A 24,558-nucleotide genomic window follows, 5' to 3' on the forward strand; every position below is an offset into this window, starting at 1 on the left:
TCTAACATTTGTTCTGTTAGCACAGCCCTTGCTGCTAATATATTGAATACCTTCCCCATTCTCAACTCTTGTGGTTAGCAGCTAACCAGGCTTCTCATAATGCATATCAACCTGCTGACTTGTCATCACAAACTTCCTCTCAACCACTCTAGTCAAGGTTTCCTTGATATTTTCGATTTTCATTGTAAAAGTTTTAACATTTTAAATGATTTTCCAGTTTCCCCACTATGATGTCTAAGATTCTTGTTTATTGTTTCATATTTTGCGTCCTAATATGGACAAATGTTTATTTATGTATCCTTGTCCTCTCAAGCTGCATGCCTGACATGCATGCAACTATCTCCTTAGTGTAATGTATACTGATGTACTTACCTCATTCTATATTGCATGTATATTAAGTTAAAAGAAACTCCTGTAAGTTTCATCTATATCGTCCATTATTCTATTTTCTTGTTTTGGTAATAACCAGAACCTCTACTATGTGTGATTTCAAAATCTTCACATATAAACTGATTGAAAGTCATGCCAATTCCTACATGCATTTGGTAAATGTGTTTCAAATTCATATTTTCTTGTTTGAAAGCAATAATATAGTTTTCATCATCCCTTACCAACTGCTTCAGGATCTTGGATTATAAGTGACTCAAATAAAAGATGTCAACCCCGATATGATGAACAAAACAGGAATATTTCCATATTTGATTAAAGTTTTCCACTGCAACATCATCCGATGTAAATATTTTCTACAGTGTCAGAACATCACTGCTTTCATTGAATTTAGTGTATGTTACTCTGTTGATGCTATGTAATATCTCCAAAGAAGCTGGTACATGGTCTGAAATAATGTCTTCGAAAATACATGTACATGTTAGAATTGGATTCCATCTGCATGTGTTAGCAACGACATGATAACATTCGTCTTGCTGGAGTTGTATAGGCCAAGAATTATTGTTTGTATGTAATTGGGAAGGAGTGTTACATTCTCCTACCGTTTTTTTTTCATCTTCTGGTCTTAAGTAGTACTGCAGGGCAAGTATGCTACTATGAAATCGTTAAGATGAGGATGTTTCGCCCACTCGGCGGCGGTGACTACTGTGCACTAACATTAGCAAAGAAGTGGTTTTATAGAGAAACAAGAAAACATGTAGTACTCTTGTTTATTTATAAACTGTTACAGACTGTGGAGATATGTACTTGTTTAAATAAGAATGTAGCTCTGTGTCTACATCTGGAATGGCTGGTTCATACATATTTGCAGGTTTGCATGGCGACGATTTCTTCTGATTGCTGTAGTATTTGGCATGCTAGCTCCATCATATTTGTCTGTATTTTCTCATAGAAACTTTGTATATATGGCTGCCAGGTTTGATGTTTGTCTAGAGCATGATTGATCATGTCGTTGGCATACTCGCATACATTACGTTTTTAAATGTATGCTCCTGCGCAAGAGTGAACTCTCTCTTATTAAAAAGTTTAACTGTTCATCGGAAGACCCATGAGGAGACCATGTGATCGCCTAATATCACTGAGCACTTCCAGGTAACAAGGAAGCAACTTTCATCGAAGGCTCACACAGACAAATTCATTCCTTCATGGATAATATGACTTCCATGTCACTTTACCCAAGATTTTCGAAAGCACTGTGTAGAACCTGGGATCCAAAATCATTTCCACAGTGGTGCATTTGCTGTCCCTACTGCCTAAACTACGTATTGAATTAAAGAGCATTAGCCTCACTTTGAATGGGTTTGCCTCACTTGCACGAAAAAGAAAGAGAGTGCATTACACATACACATATTTGTGGCTACATTCTTCTACTGTCATCATCGTTGTCACTAATATTTACATGATGCCTGTATTGTTGCTGCTATACATTTTGACATGTTCACCCCTTGGATTTTCTTATGCAATTGCTAAAACTCCTTTTTCAACTACTGGTAATGGGTAACACTGCCTACAGTGCATGCAACAGTAGAACACAAAAAAGAGTAGTTATACGGCATTCATTTCTGGTTTGAAATACAAAAGAAAAACTACCTTGGTCTCTGCAGTCAGTACGTTGCTATTGCCTGTGCCACCACACATACTGTTGACTCTGAATAAAGCTACAAAACATGAAGCTAAATCTGATACATGCAGAGCGATAATTCTAGTTGTTAGCTTAAGTGATGGCAATGACTGTATACTGCATACTGGGTCGGTCCAGCGGTCGGACCAGGAGTGGATTCCAAGGAATACACGGCTGCTGAGATAGAGAGCAAAAAATGAGAAGCACATGTAATATGTTCTTAACTCTGGTTTATTTAACTTCAGTCCAGCAAGTCCAATTGTATTCCAACAGTTCCTTGACTCAAGTAAGTTCGTCACAGATAATAACTCTGAGAGGTGAGGCTAACTAGTACGCCTGAATGCACATAATGAACTCCATTATCGTGAGCTGGCATCAGTGTGGCGTCCTCTTATGTCGGCTCAGTGGCGCACAGCTTGCGCGTGCAGTAAAGAGTATCTCTTTGAGCTGTCCACGACAGGTAGGGCAGTCACATGACTTACTGCCAACATCCAAAAAAAGAAAAAAACGCCTCACCATCGTTGTGAACTGGTAATGCAGAAACGACAGCAAGAGAGTATGGGCACAGGCGCCACTGAGAAGGCAGGAGCCGAAACTTCGGTTGATGACAAATACCTACCTTTGCCCCGACATTTGTCTTCTGTATGGCTGTAAACATTGACCGAAAAACCAGTTGTAGGATGCATACCCATGCGTAGGGATGGAACACCTTCTTCCATTGGCGAAGATACAATGGCAACTAGAGGGTTCAAGGTGGCCAACTGGAAGTCGATACGGTGAAGGGGAGCTTCACCTTGCAACTTAGACTTCTACAGATATGATGACGGCGACGGCGCTGCATCGACTTTCATTGACTCCCCCTCCACCGCCAGTGGCGTGGGACCCAAGGGAGGCGAAGACAGCTGCTAGTGCGATCCTATAAGACTTATAAAGAGCGGCGCAAAACTTTGGTGGTAACTCATCGACCCCAGCGCCTGTATCTGCCAAAAACTCAGAAAAAGACCAAATCTTTTACATATAACTTAGAGCCCCGTAGACGGTGCAGAGTATGCAGTAACTGAAGCAGTGTCCTACGTCATTGTTCCAATGTCCATGCAGAAGTTCCGCTGATGACTTGGCATTGCGTGGCTGTGAAGAGTAGGATGAAACGAAGAGCACTAACGCCTGCTCCCACATATAGCAAATGCATAACTTATTCATCTATTGCTTGAATATTATGACAAAGCATTCCTCTTCATCGGCAACTGTGCTGTTGTCCATGGTTGGATATTGTTGGCGTCACAAAACTGCTTAAATTCTATCCGTGTGAACAGGAGTTCGTTGTCAACACTTCTGGTACATCATTGATACTGTAAATCGATGTCAGAGACTTGTCAGTACTAGATGTTGTGGTGGATTGCATGGGCACCACAAAAGTAAACTTGCTAAAGGCATCTACCGAAATAAGCTAACGAGAATTCTAGCAGGTACATGTGAAGTCCATATGCAGACGTTGCCAAACGGCATTGGCCTTGGGCAATCAAAACATTTCTGTGATGGAGCAGCATCGTGCAGTCAGTTGTTCTATTTGAGCGTCCATGCCGACCCACGTGGCGTCAGGTGAGTTGCAGCAAATGTGGCACAATCACACGTGATTGATCATTGATTATGTAACACGATAACAGGCTGCTGAACAGATAAGTGGTGCTGAATAGCAAAATAAAGGCATAGAATGGCATCACTAGTATCCTTAAGGGAACATGGCCAGTCAGTATGGAGGTACTAGAACAGAATCTTGAAATTTCGGTCTGCAGCCGTTGCCTTAGCAATTTGTCAATGGACCATAAGAAAACCATTAAGAAGTTCGTTGTCCTGAACGTGTATGTGGAAACAAGAATCCTCTGAAGTGTCAAATGCCGAATCGCTGCTACCTTGTAGGCGAGAGAGAGCATCTGCAGTCGATTGCTTAGCCGTTGGCTTGAACACAATTTCGCGCTGGTAATTTGAGAGGAACAGACCAACGGTGAAACTTTTGCGCTGTTGCTGTGGTACTGGTTTTGAACGGCTAAACAATGAGCTGAAAGGCTGGTGATCTGTCACGAAGCATAGTCTTCTTCCATATAAGTACTGGTGTAATTTAATCATCCCATATACGATGGCAAGAACTTCCTTCTCAATCTGCGAGTAGTTGCTCTGTGCTTTGTTGAGAAGTTTGGATGCGACGGCAGTTGTCCTCTCTAATGATCCCACTTTGTGGGAGAGACTAGCACCAATCCTGTAAGTCGATGCATCAACTGCAAACCCGACCAAATCAGTGGGACCAAAGTGTGCCAAACAATGATCGCCCAGTAAACCATCTTTCAGTTTCTGAATTGCAACCTGGAACTCTCTGGTCCACTAAAATGGAACATCTTTCCTCAAAAATGATGCAAGAAGCTGGAATCTGTACAGCATTTCGAATGGACCGAATGTAATAAGTCAATTTACCCAACACAGATTGGAGTTCACTGATATTCCTAGGAACTGGGAGGCCTTGTATGCCGGTTAAGTGCGACTGAAAATAGTGAATATCATGACTGTTGATCACATGTCCTAAGTATTCAGTGCCATCCTGAAAGAAGAAGCAGTTGTCCTCGGCATCTGAGAGCACTGAAAGCAATTTCCCGAGGTTGGAAAGAAGTTCGTCGGGAATACAACCCGAAACAACAAAGGCATTCAAATGGTTTGAACAAGAAGGTATTGTAGCAGTTAACTGTCACAAATAGCGTCGAAAAATTTCAGGTGCAGACGCACTGTCGAAGGGCATTCTGGAAAACTTAAACAACCCCACACAGTTACTGATCACAAAAACTTTTGTGACTGTTTATGCGAGGGAAGCTGCAAATAAGCATCGTGACAAAAAACGTGGAAGCTCCCCTTAGAAAAATTTATGAATGATTGTGCTGATAAACCCCTTACGTTATTTGATTTTCAAACAGCTGAGCAAAACTGAACGTGCACAGACATTTCTCTCTTTACGTATTCAGATCATCAATAAACTGACACACAATATTTTCAGCACAACGCAATCTGACTTTCAATAATCGCTACAAAAGGAATGGCCCTGACTAACAATAACCTATACCTTTCATGAACCGCTTACCTCACAAAAATCTTCGTTACTCGAACTACTGTAATACAGCGAGCGCCAATGCTGCCTGCTAAATAAAAGATTCTAACTACTGAAGTCACTAACTACTGATAGGCATAGTTAGCAAATGAAAGATTTTTATAGAGAACAAACAATGTATTTACCTTAATAGTGTTCAAAAGTCATAATATATATATATATCAGTTCATGACATCTAGTCTTACATATTTACTGTCTGTGATGGACACACGTCCAGATCATCCGCTCTCAAAAACTCCGCCATCTCTCCCCCCACATCCACCACTGCTGGCGGCTCACCTCCAACTGCGCAACACTACGCGCTGTTCACATCCAACTGCCCAACACTACAATAGCGAATATTACAACAATGCCAATCAGCCACAGACTGCACACAGCACAGCCAGTGATTTTCATACAGAGCGCTACATGGCGTTACCAATATAAAAACCTAAACAGCCTACTTACAAACGATCTGCACCAAACTTGTCCATGAGTTCCTCAGGCCAAAGCAAAGGACGAGAGTGAATCGCAGTCTGTGCATTTATCGTTACCTTGAAATCTGCACATTAGCTTAATCTGCCTGAAGGTTTCTTTATTACCACTAAAGGCGAAGCCCACTGACTGGCTGTTACACGGAAAATCACGACATGATTTGCGCTGCGTCTTTCATAGTAATGCCGGCGTAAAATTGTTAGCTTTGTCCAGACAATCTTGAAAAAGTTCCGAAACTCGTCACACAGTTCAGCTACCTTGTCCGTAGACACAGAGGAGTTGACAGGGAGAACATTGTCTTGATTCACTGTAACGTAAACACAAAACTGTGACTGACATTATCTTGGTAATGAGAAGAATAGTGCCAGTCAGACAGTAATCACATGGAACAGGAATTCATATCCACTGCAACCAGAAATAGTTGCCTGTGACTTATGTAGGTTGGGCTTGCCGAATAGTTCGTAAGTTCTCCTGTTCAACAAAGTCACTGACACTCCAGTGTTTGGAGAATGACAAACAACTTATTCGCGTGAAGCTGAATGGAAGAAGTGTGTGACTTCTTCGCTGTTACACTTGACTTGCACTTTGTAACAACAGAATCACTACTTAGCTTGGAAAAAATTGCATTGACGTTCTTCGACTAAGACTTGGAAGAACGTGCAAAGTGCGTGCCACACTTCAGTTTCTGCAGAAAATTCGCACGTTACGTCGCTTGCCAGAATGATAGCACTTACCGTCACGACAGGGGTATGTCTGCCACTTGTGATGCACGAAACGCTGAGGGCTTGATTTAACGTCAGTAGCCGGCTATCTAACACATGGTTTCTATTTACGTCACTGCCCTGACTGAGAATTTGCGTGCCGCAATGCTCGAACTGCAGGCACAATCTGTTTGCCGTTACTCCGCATGGCTCAAATAGGAGCGGAATCAAAGTCAATCACTGGACTGTCATACGAATCCTGACGCTCCACCAATTCCAAATCGACGCGCAAATCGACGAAGTGGCGTCACCTCAAAAGACTTGCACCAGGCGAACAGGTCCGCCAGCCGGGGGTCCCTCGCCACACGACATTTCATTTCACCAGTTCCAATACTGGTAGCAAACTAGAACCAGGACACTTAAGAATCTGTTCGTGTATGCGAGGATGTGACGTATTTCGAGTAATGACCTCCCTGATCATGGCGTCACTATAATAACACCCACACTTAAATTTGCAATGGCGTGTGAGGTCCTGTGAGTCAACTATCGACTGCTTAAGAGTCTGATTAAGGTGCCTACATAAACGAAAGAATTCGTACTGCGCAGCTGCTGCATTAGACTAATCTGTTAACCAAAGTACAGTCATGGAAATAAGTATTCATACAGTAGATGGAGACAAACTACGGTGGTGTGTTGGGTTAGTAAATCACCCACAGCGCCGATACGAGTAAGTACGAGATGTAGCGTCAGATAACCATGGTAATGAAGCTTCCCGTATGCCGTGAATCTATTCTGGGAAAATAAAATATGTTACACTCCGCACGGTCTACGACAGGGCAAAATGTATTCATACAGCGCACTACTTCCAACCAAACAAACAGCTGACGCAGCCCCGGAGAGCATGCCACACTTGTGTAGTCGTGTGGTGACCGTGAAGCAACAGCACGTTGGACGTGGATACCGTGGAACAGCAGAATGGGCTGCAAGGGGAAGGAAACGACCATTGAGGAACGAAACATCGTTGTCGCCCAATATCTTCAACACAAGTCGTATGCCGAAATTGCGAACATCATAAGACGAACCCGAGCGACTGTGCAATCTATCATTAAGCGATATAAGGACAGACATGCAGTAATAAACAGTGAACGACGCGGTCGTCCACAGAAGCTTGCAATAAGAGAGACCAGAATACTACTAAGAAGCACCAAGAAAAACCCGAAACCGACAGCGTCGGCACTAACTGCATATGTACATGACCACTTCCGAAAGGACATCACTCCAAGGGCAGTTCGCACCATTCTCAATCGTTCGGGCTACAGAGCCAGGTTCCCGAGACGAAAGCCCTACATCATCAAAAGGAACAGGAAGTGGCGGATGGAATTCGCGAAACAGCATGTATCCAAGACAGCAGACTTCTGGGATACTGTATTGTTTCGTGATGAAAGCAAATTTAATATCGTGCACGATGATGGTTCAAAAATGGTTCAAATGCCTCTGAGCACTATGGGACTTAACATCTATGGTCATCAGTCCCCTAGAACTTACAACTACTTAAACATAACTAACCTAAGGTCATCACACAACACCCAGTCATTACGAGGCAGAGAAAATCCCTGACCCCACCGGGAATCGAACCTGGGAACCCGGGCGCGGGAAGCGAGAACGCTACCGCACGACCAGATGATGGTAGGATCTTGGTCTGGAGAAGACTGAATACAGACGTCGACCGAAACAACATTCAACCCACGGTGAAGCACGGAGGTGGTGGAGTGATGGTATGGGGCTGCATGTCAGCCTCCGGTGTCGGAAAAATTAGTGTTTGTGGAAGGTACCACGGACAGATTTGTGCATGTGAACATTCTCAAACAGAACTTACAACAGAGTGTTGACGCCTTGGGTCTTCCTAGAAATTATTACTTCCAACAGGACAATGATCCAAAACATACGGCGCAAATTGTTCGGCTGTGGTTGCTCTACAACACTCCACACACTCTTAAAACACCAGCTCAGAGTCCGGACCTGAATCCCATCGAACGCTTGTGGAGTGAGCTGGAAACACGAGTGTGAAAACACGACATCCGTAGTAAGGCCTCTTTTAAAGAGGCTCTCCTTCGAAAATGGGAAGGTATCACGTCGGAAACTACAAGAAAATTGGTCCATTCCATGCCACGGAGGATGCGAGAAGTTATACATCGGAAGGGTATGCATACGAAGTATTAAACATCTTCTGGCTTTGTTAGAAGTGTCATTTTCTGTTGATGTATGAATACTTAATTCTCAGCGCAGTAGAGTACTTGGCAGACGTTTTTGTATTTTGTTTTGTAAAGGCTTGTTCATTCTCGTTCTATATACCAGCATAGCTGCATTGGCGACTGGCCAATGTGTATAGTGCATATCCAATTAGTGTTTTTGGTTTCATATTGTCAATAAAGGCAGTTTACTTTCGCACGCTCTAGTGTATGAATACTTATTTCCATTACTGTATTCCACGAGGTTAAAGGCGCTTCAGTCTGGAACCGCGCGACCGCTACGGTCGCAGGTTCGAATCCTGCCTCGGGCATAGATGTGTGTGATGTCCTTAGGTTAGTTAGGTTTAAGTAGTTCTAAGTTCTAGGGGACTGATGACCTCAGATGTTAAGTCCCATAGTGCTCAGAGCCATTTGAACCATTACTGTATTTGTCTAGCGCAGCAATTAATTCTTTATAAAGAACACTTTCAGGGTGGATGGTGGGGAAAAGTTAGTAGGCGAGCCTGTACACTGCTACACCTACAGTTGCAAGGAAATGAGGTTGCCTGTTCTTGCGTTAAATATGACTCACCGTGAAATGTGCGTTGAACTGTGCTCAGTACTCGAACCATTCCTCGTGTGTGGAGTCAAATGCACGGAATGGTGTGGCGGAAACAGGCGCTGCGGGCTGTGGCTATGCTGAGGGAGTCGAGGATGGCAGTTGCGTGTCAGCTTGCGCAGGAAGCAGCCTTGTGTTCGTGTTCATGAGATGGTGTACCTGCTGTGCCTGAAACTGAACAATTTGCGTTGCAGGCAGCTTTTGCGGAAGACTAGCCACGATCAATACACACACTGATACAAAACAAGAAACAGTACGCGCAAGCATGTATGTTAACCTCTAACACATACAAATAAAAACGGCGAATTGCAGACCACGTTCTAAAACACAAATGCACCATAAGGCAAGCTGGCTAAAAACGACAGATCTGCAAACAAAAATACACAAGTATTACAATTCTTCTTGTCATTAAACATTTTTTAGTTTAATCATTCTAGCAGCATTTTTTACTTCCCTCACTCTCTTTCTCATCCTGCCTTCCCTCCCCCCCCCCAACCCCCTCCCCCCTCCAAACACCTTCCCTGCCCCCTATCCTGCCCTCTGGCGACGCCCATGAGCTTTACAAACACGCCTCTTGTCTTACCGGTTACAAATGGGTATTAATTTTTGAGCAGGCGATGTTGAAAAAAACATGGGCTCATGATGCAACAACGAAAGCAGTCACGCAACTGGCTCAGGTATTCCTTGACCTTCGGACGACAAACAGCGGCGCTGGACTGTCAATGCACACGCAGTTGCCGGCAGTTCGCTGTGTCCTGCGGTTTCTTCGATCTCAGTAAAGGTAAGATCAACGTTAATTTCGATATTGCATATAATTAAATACGTACTCAGAAACGCACGACAAAGGCTATCTACTCGCCTCTGTACGACATCCAGAAAGTTGGTATAAGGTATGAGATTCATAACTAGCAGACGTAGAATTAAAATCTTTTTCGGTCCTCGCGTGATTTACCTAAATAGCATGTTGAAAATACGGTTATGATTCGTTACACAAGTGCGAAATCGGTTACCTTTACTTTTCTTGACGATGCACAGTGAGTCAACTCGCTTCAGAACTAGACATTAAGGGGACCACACCGTGGTTCAGCGCGAAAAAAATCGATTTTCGGTTTTCATCATATTTCGATAGATTAAGTTTTTATTTAAGTACTCTGAAAAGGATTTTGCTGAAAAAAGTTTTTTTTGAGCCTTTAAAGAGCATTTTCCTACCACGTGTGTTTATGTGCCACGCCTACTTTTCTGTCACCCCCTTTTCTGCATATATTTTAGATCTCTATATCCCCTACATTGCACGTTAGGGATTTTTTTTTACTCCCGAGTGTGTTGGCTATCCTTGGAATACAACGGTCGGTATTCTTTGTTTCTGCTGTTGGTAAACAACACGCTTTCAAACACGCGGTTAGTTTTGTTCAAGTGTGATTGCGAGTAGTTGTTACACTTACGTTTGCAGTGCTTGTTTACAAGTGTTTTGTTGTGTTTATTGAAGATGACGAAACGTAAAGGCATTTTCAAGAAACGACAGTTTAGAGGAAACAAGTTTAGAAAGCTCTCTGTACAAGAGGTTATGTCACCTGGCAACGATGTTTCTAATTGTAATTCTTCAACAAGTGCATCATCAAAGAAGCTCTCACCATTTCAAGAGAGTTACAACGAATTTACTGTAAGTGACAAGGGGTGCAGTATTATCATTATAGATTTGAGAATGTTATCAGATGTAATTTCTAAATTTGTACAGTGTAGACAGTGATGAGTCACAGAGTGTGAAAATTTGTGAGAGTGCCAATGGGAGAAAATGCCTAGCAATTGCTTTGGATTTAATTTGCACTAAATGCTCAGCCGTGATTTCATTTATGAGTTCTTCTTTTGCATTGTAGAACGCTTTTCCAGTCGACAAATCCTATGATCGTGTTTTGATATTTCTTTAATCTTGCTTCTTAAAAGTTCTTATTTTTATTCTCTCTATTACTTAATGAGCGTTTTATTAATGTGATTTCGTATTATTGTTAACTGATTTTCATTTATGGTTTGGTTTCGCGATTCCTTTTTACTGTTTGCTCTTTTTATTTGAGTCTTTTTAATTATGTTTGCAGCGGTTGTGAAGTCTATATTGCTTACTGTTCTCCGTAAGTTAAAGAATACGGTAATACCATATTCGTTTCGCAGCAGATCTCGTTGAGTCTCCTTGTTGGAACTTCTCCACCTGAAATCGCTAAATATAATTTATTGCTCTACGGAAATCGATCGGCAAAGCCAAGTGCTATGCTGTGTCATGTCATGTGTATGGAATGTGGCGTTCAATTTTATTTCGTGAAATTATTTAGGTCTTCGGAGTAATATTCTCGACGAATCCCAAAACCGTGTAAAACTGCAGGTTCGCACCATCAAACCACACAACACTTCCGAACGACTTGCGTCTTTATAATCACTGAATATTTCTTTTGAAATGGTTAAGGGTTATGAACTATACACACCTGACACTGATATCTTCTTCAATACCATAAAATATAGATTACTGCCTTAATGGCGGCTTCCAACAATCTCCTCTGAACCCGACATAGAACATCTCCTTTCCAATGTCCAACATGGAAAAATTATCTCTTTGCCGTAGCTTAATACAGTCTGTATATCTGTGTTATCGAGTTCGCAAAAATGGTTCAAATGGCTCTGAGCACTATGGGACTAACTGCTGAGGTCATCAGTCCCCTAGAACTTATAACTACTTAAACCTATCTAACCTAAGAACATCACACACATCCACGCCCCAGGCAGGATTCGAACCTGCGACCGTAGCGGTCTCGCGGTTCCAGACTGTAGCGCTTAGAACCGCTTGGTCACTCCGACCGGCTATCGAGTTCGCACGGAGATGCTTGAATTCCACAGAGTATTTATCTGTCGCGCAGGTATTTTACATTTATCGCATTAATAGTCCGTCGCACTTTATTCATCGGTGTTTGCAAGATGAAATGCTACAGAAGTATTGGGCGGTGATTTTCTGTATAAAATTATCGACCAAAACATTCACATCATGACTACCTTTCCCTAGCATATAACGGGACGGAATGTACTGGCGGTTGACAACATTATCTCCTGCTTATTAGTTTTGCACCTTTCACAATCACTCGCTAGTTATCATAAGATTAAATTTTTGACATTAGCTGACTAATGTGGCCATGGACTTGCGATCAACAATGGCTTCCGTTCATGTCCTAGGTAATATACCTCGAAATCCAGGTATAATCACTACAGGGTTTGTTGACTTCCTATCCGGTGAGAACGGCTGAAATTGTCTGTGTTGTAAGCTATTTCTCTTACATCAACATCGCAGCGTAAACATTGTTGATGGGCGGCGCTGCTTGCATTCCGTTGTAACTCAGTTTCATAGGATGCGAAACATGTCCATTCCCGCAACAAGATTCTGGTGTGGAATTTTGCGTACGTTCAACCTCACGCAGTTCATTCCGGCACTTCTTTACTGCCCCTTGCATTTGTTCGAGATCTTTGGAAATGTTTTCCACAGAGTGAACTATTTCGTCTTTCCGTTGCTTAAAGTTCGTTCCTAATTGACCTTTAACGTCCTTTAAGTCTTCTTTAATACTCTCAGCAATGGATAAACTTTCGATCAGCAATTAGCTTACCGCTTCTTGGATACTGGCATCCACACATAGCATCACTTGATTCTCTTTCGCAGATGCCCATTCGTTTAGCTTCCTGGAAAATTCCTGTTGTTGTTCGTCGAAATTTTCGCCTATGACTTTATCAGTCACAAGCTATATTTGTTACTGTTTCTGTCAATTCGACTACGGAATCCTCCACTTCCTCCTGTTTCTACTTCATAGGATGCATTTCCTGTGTCACATTTTTTAACTCCAAAGGAAATTGCTTTCTGGCCTCGTGCAAATCTGTTATTTCATTTGAGATCTGTTGGTGCTGCGTCACTAACGATTGAATAACCACTGACATATCTGGCTACTTCTGACGTAAGTCACACTGCTTTTGTGCCATGTCTGTTTGCTTTTGTAACATGGTTTGCACTACAGTTGACACGTCAGTTTGCTTTTGTGACATATCCTCCTGCTTCTGGGATACAGCCTGTACCACTACAGACGAAAGTTTTAGTTGCTCTAAAATCTGAGCCATGGGGTTTGTCTCTCGCTGAGACGAAGCTGCTGTTTCCTCTACAGCAGAATTATCACTCATTTCATGAACGTCTGGAAATTTTTACTGATCCATCTTTATTTGGGCTCTAGTTTTTACCATAACAAATCAAAAACCACACAAAATATCTAACAGGTTTCACACTTAAATACCCTATAACATGAAATTACACCTGACAGGAACGAATATATATTGCTCTATATCTACTTCTGCAGTACTGAAAAGAAATGAAAAATCTAACTACCTTTTCCTCTACAGACTGAGAATATTAATTTCACTGAAGGCTGTTCTGACTTTCGTATGTGCTGAGTCAGTCCTTCTGACAATTATTTTTTACAGTTTCTTCATATTTTTTATGCAGCCATTTCGTCTTAGCTTTCTTGCACTTACTATTTTTTCCATATTCCTGTATTTACCTGATCATTTTTGTACTTCCCTCTTCCCTCGATCAACTGAAATATTTCTTGGTAAAATGCCCTTCCGGGAATAAAAGTGTGTGGATGTCGATCTGAGCAGCTGTCTGGCGAGTAAGAAACGGCAAAATACGCCGCGCAAGTATCCAGACATCGGACGTTGGCCTACAGTGGAACCGGTGGTCGTCTGTGTCTTCCACTCTTCAACGGGTGCAGAGAGACGAGTCAGCTAGATGGATGCAATGCAGTCGATATCGGTTAACTTGTCTGCCATTCACTATGGCATACCACGCTGTTGACGTCGGATTCTAGAAAGCGGACACGGACCGTTTCCCATATGTGACGCCACATATACTGGGGAAACTTAGTTTCGATGGGGTTGGGCGGGGGACACTGTTGTCACACTCGGTAAACTGTTTCGTCTGAAACAGCCGTGTAAATGGTAAAGACCGGCAGATATAACTGAAGTCTTGGAAAAAGCCGCCAGATGGGATAGTCGAGAACAAAATTGGGGCAGACAAAGAGACCGGCGCAAAGTCTTGGAATAGGAGTCCAGTGAGGCTCTGTGGGCAACGATGCCAGAGTTTGAATTGGGAGCTGATGTACAGCACTGTGACTCTGGTCGGCATATGTATTGGTTCCAGCCCACCACGGTCCGGTGGGAATGTAAGGGAGTCATACTGCACTTTGAGAAACGTCCCTGCGCTGACGAAGAAGCTCAATGCCATCGACAGACGTCGGGCCATGAGAGTTGGGACCGGTAGTGCTTGAGCCATATGTGATATACGGCAGGCATGATAGATGTTCACATATTGGGCGCGTAGGATAATGTCCAGGGCTCATAGCTGGTGAATTGCTAGACTAGCTATGATGGTTTGTAGCAGAAGCCTACCGTTAATAGCCGCTGATCGACGGAGATCGGCTGTGAATTCCATGCCAAGACATGGAACCATGGCGGAAGCGCTAAGGGGGGCGACGCTTCTCTCCGGCAGGCCCTCGCCTTTGAGCAAGACCTTGGATTTTGACACTTTGAGGGAGCTGCCCGATGCTTCGCCGTAAGTCGCCACCCATGTCAGGGCTGCTCGAACTTCATCCTCAGTGCGCAGATAAAGAACGAATTTGTCAGCATAGGTCATGCAACAGAAACGGTGCACATGCAACGTCATACCTTCTAAACGTTGGCGCAGTCCCTCTAGCAGGGGTTCCAAAGCGAAAGCATACAAAATCGTGGAAAAGGAGCACCTTGCCGAACAGATCGTGCTATGACCAGGGCGGCGTGAAGCGGCCGTTTTACTTGATTCTGGAGATCGCACCGTTCAAAAGGCGCAAAATTACCATAATAATACTGCTGGGGAAACCGATATGTTGAAGGGCTGTCCGCAAATAAGAGTGGTCTACACGGTCGAAGACCTGGTTAAAGTTCACAAATGCCAAGACACAAGGGAGACGTTGGTGACGAGCAAATGCTATCATGTCTCGGAAATGGCAAAGGGTCGTCGAATATTGTTCTCGCCTGGTCCTTGGCGATGACGTAAGTGCGACCTTCTTGAGTCAAGATGCCGGCAGCCGTATAAATATTTTCATATCGCTGTTCAGCAACGTGATTGGTCGATAATCATGGACGCTCGATCGCCCATGCAGTTTCTGATGTCCTCGAGAAAGGTGTTAGGGACCACTGTCATTGGGGACGTCAGCTCTTGTGCGATGGTCGTCCATGCTGAAGCCAACAATTTACTTTTGTAAAATTTGATGGGGCTACCATCGGGCCTGGGAATCTGTTATCAGACCCTGCCTCGATAGCATCGAGTACTTCATCTGTGGTCCGTCTTCATGTGCTACCTCCACTGGGAGTGTGTTCATAGTAAGCTGTGCGACCTCTCTGATCAGTTCCGCGGAATGCGGTACAGCTGCATACAACCCGGTGGAATGATTGTGGAGAGCATGGCCGATGGTTTGTTGGATCTCATGCTAGTGCCCTTCTGCATCACTGAGGGCGTGGAGCGGAGCCCTGCGACGTCGTTGTCTTTCCTGGAGGACGTGGTACGACGACATTCCCTCAAAATTAAGAACTTTGAAAGAAACAACACTTTACAAAACAAACTGGCTACAGGGAAAATCAACTGGGGTTCCGTAGAAATGTAGAGAAATACGAAGGAATATTGACCCCAGCACTTACGTTAGAATATGTTTGAACAAGGACATACCTACATTTATAGCATTTGAGAATAAAATCAGGCTCCAGTCATAGAATTATGCTAGGAAATGAGACGCTTAAAGTGTTACATGTGTTTTGCTTTTGGGGAGAAAAATAATTGGCGATGGTCGAAGTAAGAATATAAACGTGGAGATTAATAACTCCAGTATAAGCGTTACATGTACAGGGTGATTATAAATTAATTATATAAAGTAACCTTTCATTGTGAAAAGGGTAAATAGCTTACAGAAATGCTTGATATAGCATTGAATGCAGTATACCTACATGTTTTATTCCCGCCTAACACTGTTAGTTCCTGACGTTCTCACTACTAGCTTTCATGCGGGAACGAGTTATTGCAAAAGTCGTCATCATCGTATCGTAAAACGGTACAGAGCGTGCAAAGTGTTGTTTCTGTTTTCATGAAGCCAAATCCACTACTTCGGTTCGGAGACAATTCTGGACTAAATATCGCAAGCCACCACCTGAAAGACAAACTCTTATTGATTGGTACAATCGTTTCACCGAAAATGGCTGTGTATCACGTAGGACGCCGGGTTAAGTTCGGCCAGCCGTCTCTGAAACAAGTGAATTAGCTCGTCAGCCATACTCTGTTGTCCGAGTACATCTATGAATATGCCTAGTGTCATAATATGGAAGGTATTGCGGAATCGTCTAACGTTCACATCCTATAAGCTGGAACTGCTGCAGGCTTTAAGAGAAAGTGACAAAGAAAAACGAGCTGAGTTTTGTGCAGATATGCTTAATGAAATGCGGACTGAAGATACTTTTCTAAATAAAATTGTGTTCAGTGACGAAGGCACCTTCCAGTTCTGCGGCAAATGATTCGGCATAATGTTCAGATGTGGGGTGAACAGAAAGCACATCACGCAGTCGAACTTGTAACGGACTCACCTAAGGTAAATGGTTTTTACGCTGTAAGCTGTAACAATTTTTATGGTCCTTCCAGCAAGATGGCGCGCCACCACGTTATCATCGCGAAGTGGTCACGTATCTCCGTAGGAATGTGACGACGGACTGGATGTGGTGGAACAATATCCTGGACACCACTCTGGTACCGCGCGCCGCGGAATTTGAATCGGCGCCAGACGTGATGGACGTCGAAGACCCCTAGACGTCTCTGCACCATCGCGCCTCCTGGCCCACGTTTAATGTGGGGGCGCCACAGTGGAACACGTGGTCCCAGCGGCCAATAGCGGCGCCCCCGATCGTGTATTTAAGCGCCTGCCTCTCGCGTCTGCCTTCCGCGTCTTCAGCCGAGCTACTCTTTCAGTTTTATGGACAATACTTCGATGACCCACCCAGCCGTCTTGTTCATGTGCTGCGAGTTTTGCTGTTACGAGTACTCGCTGCCTGGACTCCAACTAGACTGTGAGCAAGTTTTGGTCTCATGCCGCTGTTTATAGTCGAGTTCGATTCCCGACGTCCACTGCGCCCCATTATGCTCTTTTGTTTCACAGGACACGTACTGTTACTCAGTGAAACGCAAATTCCCTCAGCGTTTACTAACTCTGATGGATCTCATGGTCGCAGATATTTTTCGAAACTGAGTGCCGCACTTCACGCGTTGTCGAAATTGACTCCTCCATGCCTGTTTATTAGATTTTCTCACAACTCAGTTTCGATAGAGTCCTTAATATGCTATCCCAGAAACTTTACGTTTGCAACACGATATTGGCCTCATCATATTTCATTTCATGATGACATTCGATTGCAAGTCGAAGGAAGAGAAGCCAAAAATCGCTTATCTGCCTTATTCTGGCCCATTATCCCGAAAAGGTCGGTAGGCTCCTACGGCAACATGGCATCCAGTGTGTGGTATAACGTATCGACACCACCCAATGGCGGATCGATGTTGGTAACGGAAAGGCAAGTTTCCCTATGATGCCGACAGCGGTCACGCGGGACCTGAAGTACCTCGTGGTGCACGTCCGCCGAGCTACACGCCCAGCGGCTGTGTACTGCAAGCGCCTCTGCCACCGCATAAAGCCTAGTTTATACTTCGACATTGGGTTGCGCCACTCGTTGCATGGAATGAGTTGCACGCTAGTGGTTTTAATATATGACTGTAGACACCGCGACACCAGTATACAGTTTAGTTTCGTCGTGTTGTCGGTCCCCGAGTCGTGTCTGAAATGAAAGTTTTGGCAGCTGCACGTCGCACGAGTTGTGATGGAGTTAAAGCTTGTAGCGTGGAATCCCTGCTTGAGAAAAAAATAAGAAACGTGTCTCGGTTCGTGACTGGATGAAGAAAAGACGCCAGCTCGGTTGCTCAGCATCACTGCTGAAATAATTTATAGCGGAAGATCCAAGAAGTTCTTTTAATTATCTTAGAATGTCACCAGAACTGTTCACGTTTGTTCTAAATAAAGTTAAGCAATAAGGACTAAGGTACTGTAATGCATGAAGTACTGTCGCCAGAACTGAAATTACATATCATATTGGTGCATTACAATCGAGATCACTCGGCATGCTATAAGATACGGTTCTAGTTGGTGATAAAGCTATTTCATTAACACCAATAATTATTAATATTAACAGTAACAATTATTAACAAAAAATGGTTCAAATGGCTCTGAGCACTATGGGGCTTAACATCTGTGGTCATCAATCCCCTACAACTTAGAACTACTTAAACCTAACTAACCTAAGGACATCGCACACATCCATGCCCGAAGCAGGATTCGAACCTGCGACCGGAGCGGCCACGCGGTTCCAGACTGAAGCGCCTAGAACCGCACGGCCACATCGTCCGGCTAATTTTTAACATTAGCACCAATAATTATTCGAAGCAGGCCGCTTTAAGAAGATAGATCTGTACAGTGGCAATATTTCAAAATTCTAACATATGTGACCACTGCAGCGACGTTTTAGATAGATCAATATTGAATCAAGAATACAGCTTCTTGAACTTGTATAGCCTTCCCTCCTATCAACAATATTCGTTAACTCAAACGATGGGATTTTAGTCTTGTAGACGACAGCATTGCCACAGCTAGGATTACACTAGCTTGTACCTTTCTTAATTCAGTTGTATATGTGCTCCTAACTAAATAAATTTTGCCCTGTAGCTAAGATATTGTCAAACCATCTACGTTATGATCGCACATGACGGTCTCAGCGGCAGCAATATGTTGCTTATTCTGGTAATCAACATCACTGAAATTCCACAAACACCTATCGAAGCATAGATATCCAAAAAGCGAACATTATTCTCAGTTCCCCACTTCATATTTCAGTTTTTCTACACTCTACGAACACACATAACCTCACAACTCATCAACTAGTGTCGCCAAAGTTTGAACACGCCGAAAGTGTTTAGTTTCACCAACGAGTTGCGCAAAAACGCGGCGCGCATGCGCAGTGGCCGGTAGCGCAGCGTCGTGTAAACTAGGCTTAAGACTGCCGGCGACAGCCGCTCGGCCCAATTGCGCTCGGAGCAACTTCGTCACGTGACACTACGCGGAAGCTGTCTAGTCACGGCCCCAGCACCATTGTTCATGCTTAGTGCACAGTGATTGTTGACAATGATGAGCTGGGCTTTGTTTCTCGTTGCATCATCCTTAATGAGTTTTTGTATGTTTGGAGAAATACAACTTAAGTAAATCTTCTGTATGTTGTGTTGACTAGTTCGCCAGTTATTTCTGGTTCCGTACAGTTTTCCCATGACGACATTTGCCACACCATTCTGTTGGCCATCTATCCTTAATATAGTGTATGAAGTTGTACACAAGACAGTGCTGGCCAGGGTGGCCTAGCGATTCTAGGCGCTACAGTCTGAAACTGAGCGACCGCTACGGTCGCAGGTTCGAATCCTGCCTCTGGCATGGATGTGTGTGATGTCTTTAAGTTGGTTTGGTTAGGTTTAAGTAGTTCTAAGTTCTAGGGTACTGATGACCTCAGAAGTTAAGTCCCATAGTGCTCAGAGCCATTTTTGAACCACAACACAGTGTATGTCGCTTCCTTCAAATAAGATAAGAAATATTCTTTGAAATGTTAAAGACGATGTAGGTCTGCAAAAACCAGGTGTACACCGCATTACACCGCATTCCATCCGAATGTGTCTTACGTGGGGCAGACTATCAGAACAGTCGAGGAGAAATGGAAGGAACGTCAGCGACACACTTGACTAAAAGAAACAAGCAAATCAGCAGTCGCCGAGCGCTGCCTTGAATGTAGTCATGAAATGAAATACGATGAGACCGGTATCACTGTGCAAGTGACAAGTTTCATGACCAACGTAATTAAGGAACCTATTGAAATAAAGATCTTAGAACACCTCACAAACAGGGATGATGATTTCAAATTAAAAGAAACACCTGGGGTTTTCCACATCCATCATATGAATTGAACACATGAAGTCTGAAAAATGAGTCTGCGATCATATTTGTGGCACTTTATTTTACAGGTCCGTCTTCTACCTACATATTTAGTTTGACGTTGATGCTGCATCAGAATATTTTGTGTCTTGAGGATCTGAGGATGTAAGTAGCCGAAACCGGTAATAGTGAAGTGTAAAAGTTTGTGTGATCAAGACGGACCTGTAAACTAAAAAAAAAAAAAAAAATAAAAAAAATAAAAAAAAGAGGTGAAGGGAATTTGCGTTTTACAGAGTGTCAGTGCGTGCTCTGTAAAACAAAAGAGCGTCTAAGGGTGGAGTGGACGCTGGGTGTTGAACTCGGCTATACGAGGTATGTGCGAAAAGTAATGAGTGATTTTTTATCTTTCAAAGTTTTTAATTTTTTTTTTTTCAAACAACAATACTGTCTCTTTTAAAGTACATTGGCGGACCCGTTGTTCGCAGACTCGGTAGCAGCACTGAAAAGCGTCAACAGGTAGCGCCTTTAATATGTCGGTTACATTCATTTGAATGTTCTCCAGAGTCTGAAAATGACGTCCTTTTCAATTTTGGAAAAAGAAAAAAGTCACAAGGACTCGGATCAGGTGAATAGGGGAGCTATGGAACAACAGGAATGTCTTTTGAGGTCAAAAATTCTGGGGTGGACGTGGCTGGGTGACATGAGGTGTCGTCATGATGCAGAACCCACGTGTCTGCAATGTCTGCTCTCACTCAATTCACGCTTTTCCTTAGCCTTTGAAGGACGTGTTTGTAAAACACTTGGTTGACACTTTGTCCTGGAGGAACAATCTTACAAGAGCATGTGCACCTTCGACGTTTTTGTCGGTCTTTGAAGATGAAAGTCTCTTTCAGCGAGGTTCATCTTTAAAGTGTTCTTGCCCTCCCAAAAATTATATGTGCCCGCGAAAAATTTGTGCCCTTGAAAAGGAATGACCCCCTTAGGCCTGTTGCAACTTTTCAAAGATCAAGTGGCTCTGAGCACTATGGGACGTAACTTCTGAGGTCATCAGTCCCCTAGAACTTAGAACTACTTAACTAACCTAAGGACATCACACACATCCATGCCCGAGGCAGGATTCGAACCTGCGACCACAGCGGTCGCGCGGCTCCAGACTGTAGCGCCTAGAACCGCTCGGTCACTCCGGCCGGCTTTTCAAAGATCGCACTCATGGATTCCCCAAGTTTCTTCATGGCATAACGTTGCTCTAAATTCCGCTGTTCCAATTTCGTAACACACAACGAAAACACAACCACAGTGATGATACTCTCAAAAATCACACGATGGCTTCACAGAGCTGAAACTCGGAGTGAGCATCTGGAAGTGATGAACAATTGGTCTACACAAGTAGAACAACACACCGTTGCCTGATAGTCCACAGTATTATTAATCGGTGTACTTTTCTCATATAGCACATAAAAAGCGGCATGAGACCAACAGTAGCTCACTGTTTGTCTGGAGTGGAGGCAGCGAGTACACACAATAACAAAATTCATAGCTCCTGTGAACGGGAAAGCGTAATACGGATCTTGGTGCCTCTCGCGTCCATCTAGAAAAGGTAACCTGGAGATGCCTAAATAAGGCGAAACGCGTCGTTGAAAAAATAAAAAAAATAAAATTGCAACCAAGACTGTTTTTAACCAAAACTCACAGCATCTGAAGAGACAACTGGGTCGGTCAGCGAAATACTGTGGAGGAAATGGAAACAACAACTTCGCTGAACACCCATGAGCTCACCACTGAACAATGGTGGAGTCACCCTAGTCGGCTATTCTATTCGCTTTGTCGGTTAACGCACTCCCTTTAGCATTATTATTGCTCTGTGTATCATCGGGTAGCTGTTCAGTGCAGCAGAGGATGACGGCGGCCGCGTTACGAAGTTTTTCCTGTTACAGCAGGAAGCAGAGGAGGTATGTTGGCAGCAGTGGCCGCGGTGTGCCAGTGGGTGGGCGCTGTGTCGCTGGCGTCGCTGCTGGTCTGGTTGGTTGGCACCGCCCTGGACAAGCTGAGGCCGCTGCGGCTCCTGGACAACTTGCCGTCGCGCGCCGTCCTCATCACAGGTCAGCTGTCACTGGGTAACCAGCCCATATAACAGAGTTCCATATTCACATGTGATTTTACGTGCCTTTGATGTTACTTGTGAGACCACTGCAACATGGGTATAACGACTTCCAATTAAGATGTTGACCAAATATTAGTTACCATTCATGGAGAGCTGGCCCGAGTGGCCTAGCGGTTCTAGGAGCTACAGTCTGGGACCGTGCGACCGCTACGGTCGCAGGTTCGAATCCTGCCTCGGGCATGGATGTGTGTGATGTCCTTATGTTAGTTAGGTTTAACTAGTTCTAAGTTCTAGGGGACTGATGGCCTCTGAAGTTAAGTCCCATAGTGCTCAGAGCCATTTGAACCATTTTGAACCATGCATGGAGAGTCTGGTCTGTGTGCTGGTAAAGTAAGTAGTTACGTCATTGGCAAGTGTATTTTAGAGCTGCAGCATTCTATAACATGAGCACAGTTCGACTTTCAGAGAGTATGCAATATGCCAAAGAAACTTTGGGTAACAAAAGAAATATGCACATAGACAAAGAAGGAAGTACAAATAAACCAGAAAAAAATGAATACACTCTTTTAGAGATTTCCAATTCACTCAAGATTTGTTGTTGCAACAGTGTATATGGAGTACACATAATGATTACATTTACACATCTGTAGCACAAGTGGTTCTGAGGTACCAGGTGTCGACCAATGGTGAAACACCAATATCAGAGTGTACAGATGGCAAACAAGTACTAATCTAGTCTAATCTGTCCTGTGATACGGTATTTCATGCCTACTCGACCTGTTCATGTAGTCCCGTGAGTGTTGTTGGTTGACGAGTTGCGTAAGTGTCTTCTCTTCTCAAGGTATCCCACACGTGCTCGATTGGAGACTAGTCCAGTGATCATGTTGGCCAGAGAAGTTTTTGCACGTCCTACAGAGCATGTAGAGTTACACGGGCAATGTGTGGGTGAGCAGCATCCTATTTGAACAATGTATCGTCTTCCTGCTGCAAGAACGGCAAGAGAACAGGCCTAAAAACATTCTGCACTTACCGAGCGCTTGTTAGCGTTCCTTCCAGAAACACCAAATGTGAACGTGAGTTATAGTTTATTACACCTCAGACCATAAGATTTGGTGTGAGGGCTGTGTGCCTTGGACTAATAGACTCTACGAGACAGCACTCACCAGGTCTACGTCGTAGGTGCAAACGACTATAACCTGCATGCAGGTAGAATGTACTTTCATCGCTGAAAATCGCGGCGCGACATTCCATCTTCCAAGCGATCCTCTGACGGCACAAGTCGAATCGAGCACGTCGATGCTGTGGCGTGAGTGGAAAACGGGCTAGATTTGTACGTGCCCGTAGTTGCACTGCTAATAACGGGTTCGCAGCAGTTCATGTTGACACATCTGAGCGCACAAGCCTTCACCCGTTGTGGTATCTGTACGATCTGCCACTGCTGCCCTTACAATACGACAATCCTGGAGGCCTATTACTGCGAGGAAGTCAACAACGTCGTCTACTGGTGTGAAAAAGTTTACGTGGCCACTGATATCAGCATCGTTGCACAACTGATGCAGCACGTCCAGCGTGTGGCAGTACTCCGGAAGGACCATCCCACCATTCAGAAGGTCACAACTTCACCTCTTCCAAACTCTCTCAGTTGGCTGTAGTAAGCATGAAAGCGTCTCCGTTGCGTGGTCGCCTGCTTGCTTTTGCTTTGCCGCTCTGGTAGCTATGCCACTACGCTGTCTGTTGGCAGACAACGTTGAAACCGTTGTCAGTACATCAACTATCCCACAGATGGCATATGCCATCATCAGATCAAAATTGACATCGTCTTTCTAGTGTATTTATTTTTCCCAGCTGTGTATTTCAGGAAAAAGAGAAATCTGTAGTATAAGACACCTAGGAACGAAATAAATAGGAAGCACAGAAAAGTCAAGGCGAAATACCTGCAGGAAAAGTGTGAAGAAACCGAAAAGAAATGATCATCGAAAAGATTAATTCAGCATGTTAAAACGTCAACACAACTATCAGTAAATTTAAAAGTAATGACGTCAAAAGTAAGAGTGCAATGGAAATTCCGCTGTTAAACGGTAGGAGGTGGAAAGAGTACACTGAAGACGAGGAGGAAG

At 43.8% G+C, this 24,558-nt stretch overlaps 1 protein-coding gene across 2 annotated transcripts in view; it reads left to right on the forward strand.

Annotated features, from left to right (window-relative positions):
- The first annotated feature begins 9,856 nt into the window (after nucleotides 1-9,856).
- LOC126465839 (estradiol 17-beta-dehydrogenase 2-like) overlaps nucleotides 9,857-24,558 on the forward strand; it is a 152,926-nt gene continuing 138,224 nt past the window's right edge. Inside the window, exons 1-2 of one of the 2 annotated variants that reach the window (XM_050096338.1) lie at nucleotides 9,857-10,019; nucleotides 22,275-22,439. In XM_050096338.1, the coding sequence (XP_049952295.1) occupies nucleotides 9,878-10,019; nucleotides 22,275-22,439 (307 nt within the window). In that variant the 5' untranslated portion in view covers nucleotides 9,857-9,877. The remainder of the gene's footprint in view (nucleotides 10,020-22,274; nucleotides 22,440-24,558) is intronic. The other variant, XM_050096339.1, reaches the window with a different exon arrangement.

The sequence above is a fragment of the Schistocerca serialis genome, chromosome 1 (genome assembly GCF_023864345.2).
Source record: "Schistocerca serialis cubense isolate TAMUIC-IGC-003099 chromosome 1, iqSchSeri2.2, whole genome shotgun sequence".
Classification (NCBI taxonomy): domain Eukaryota; kingdom Metazoa; phylum Arthropoda; class Insecta; order Orthoptera; family Acrididae; genus Schistocerca; species Schistocerca serialis.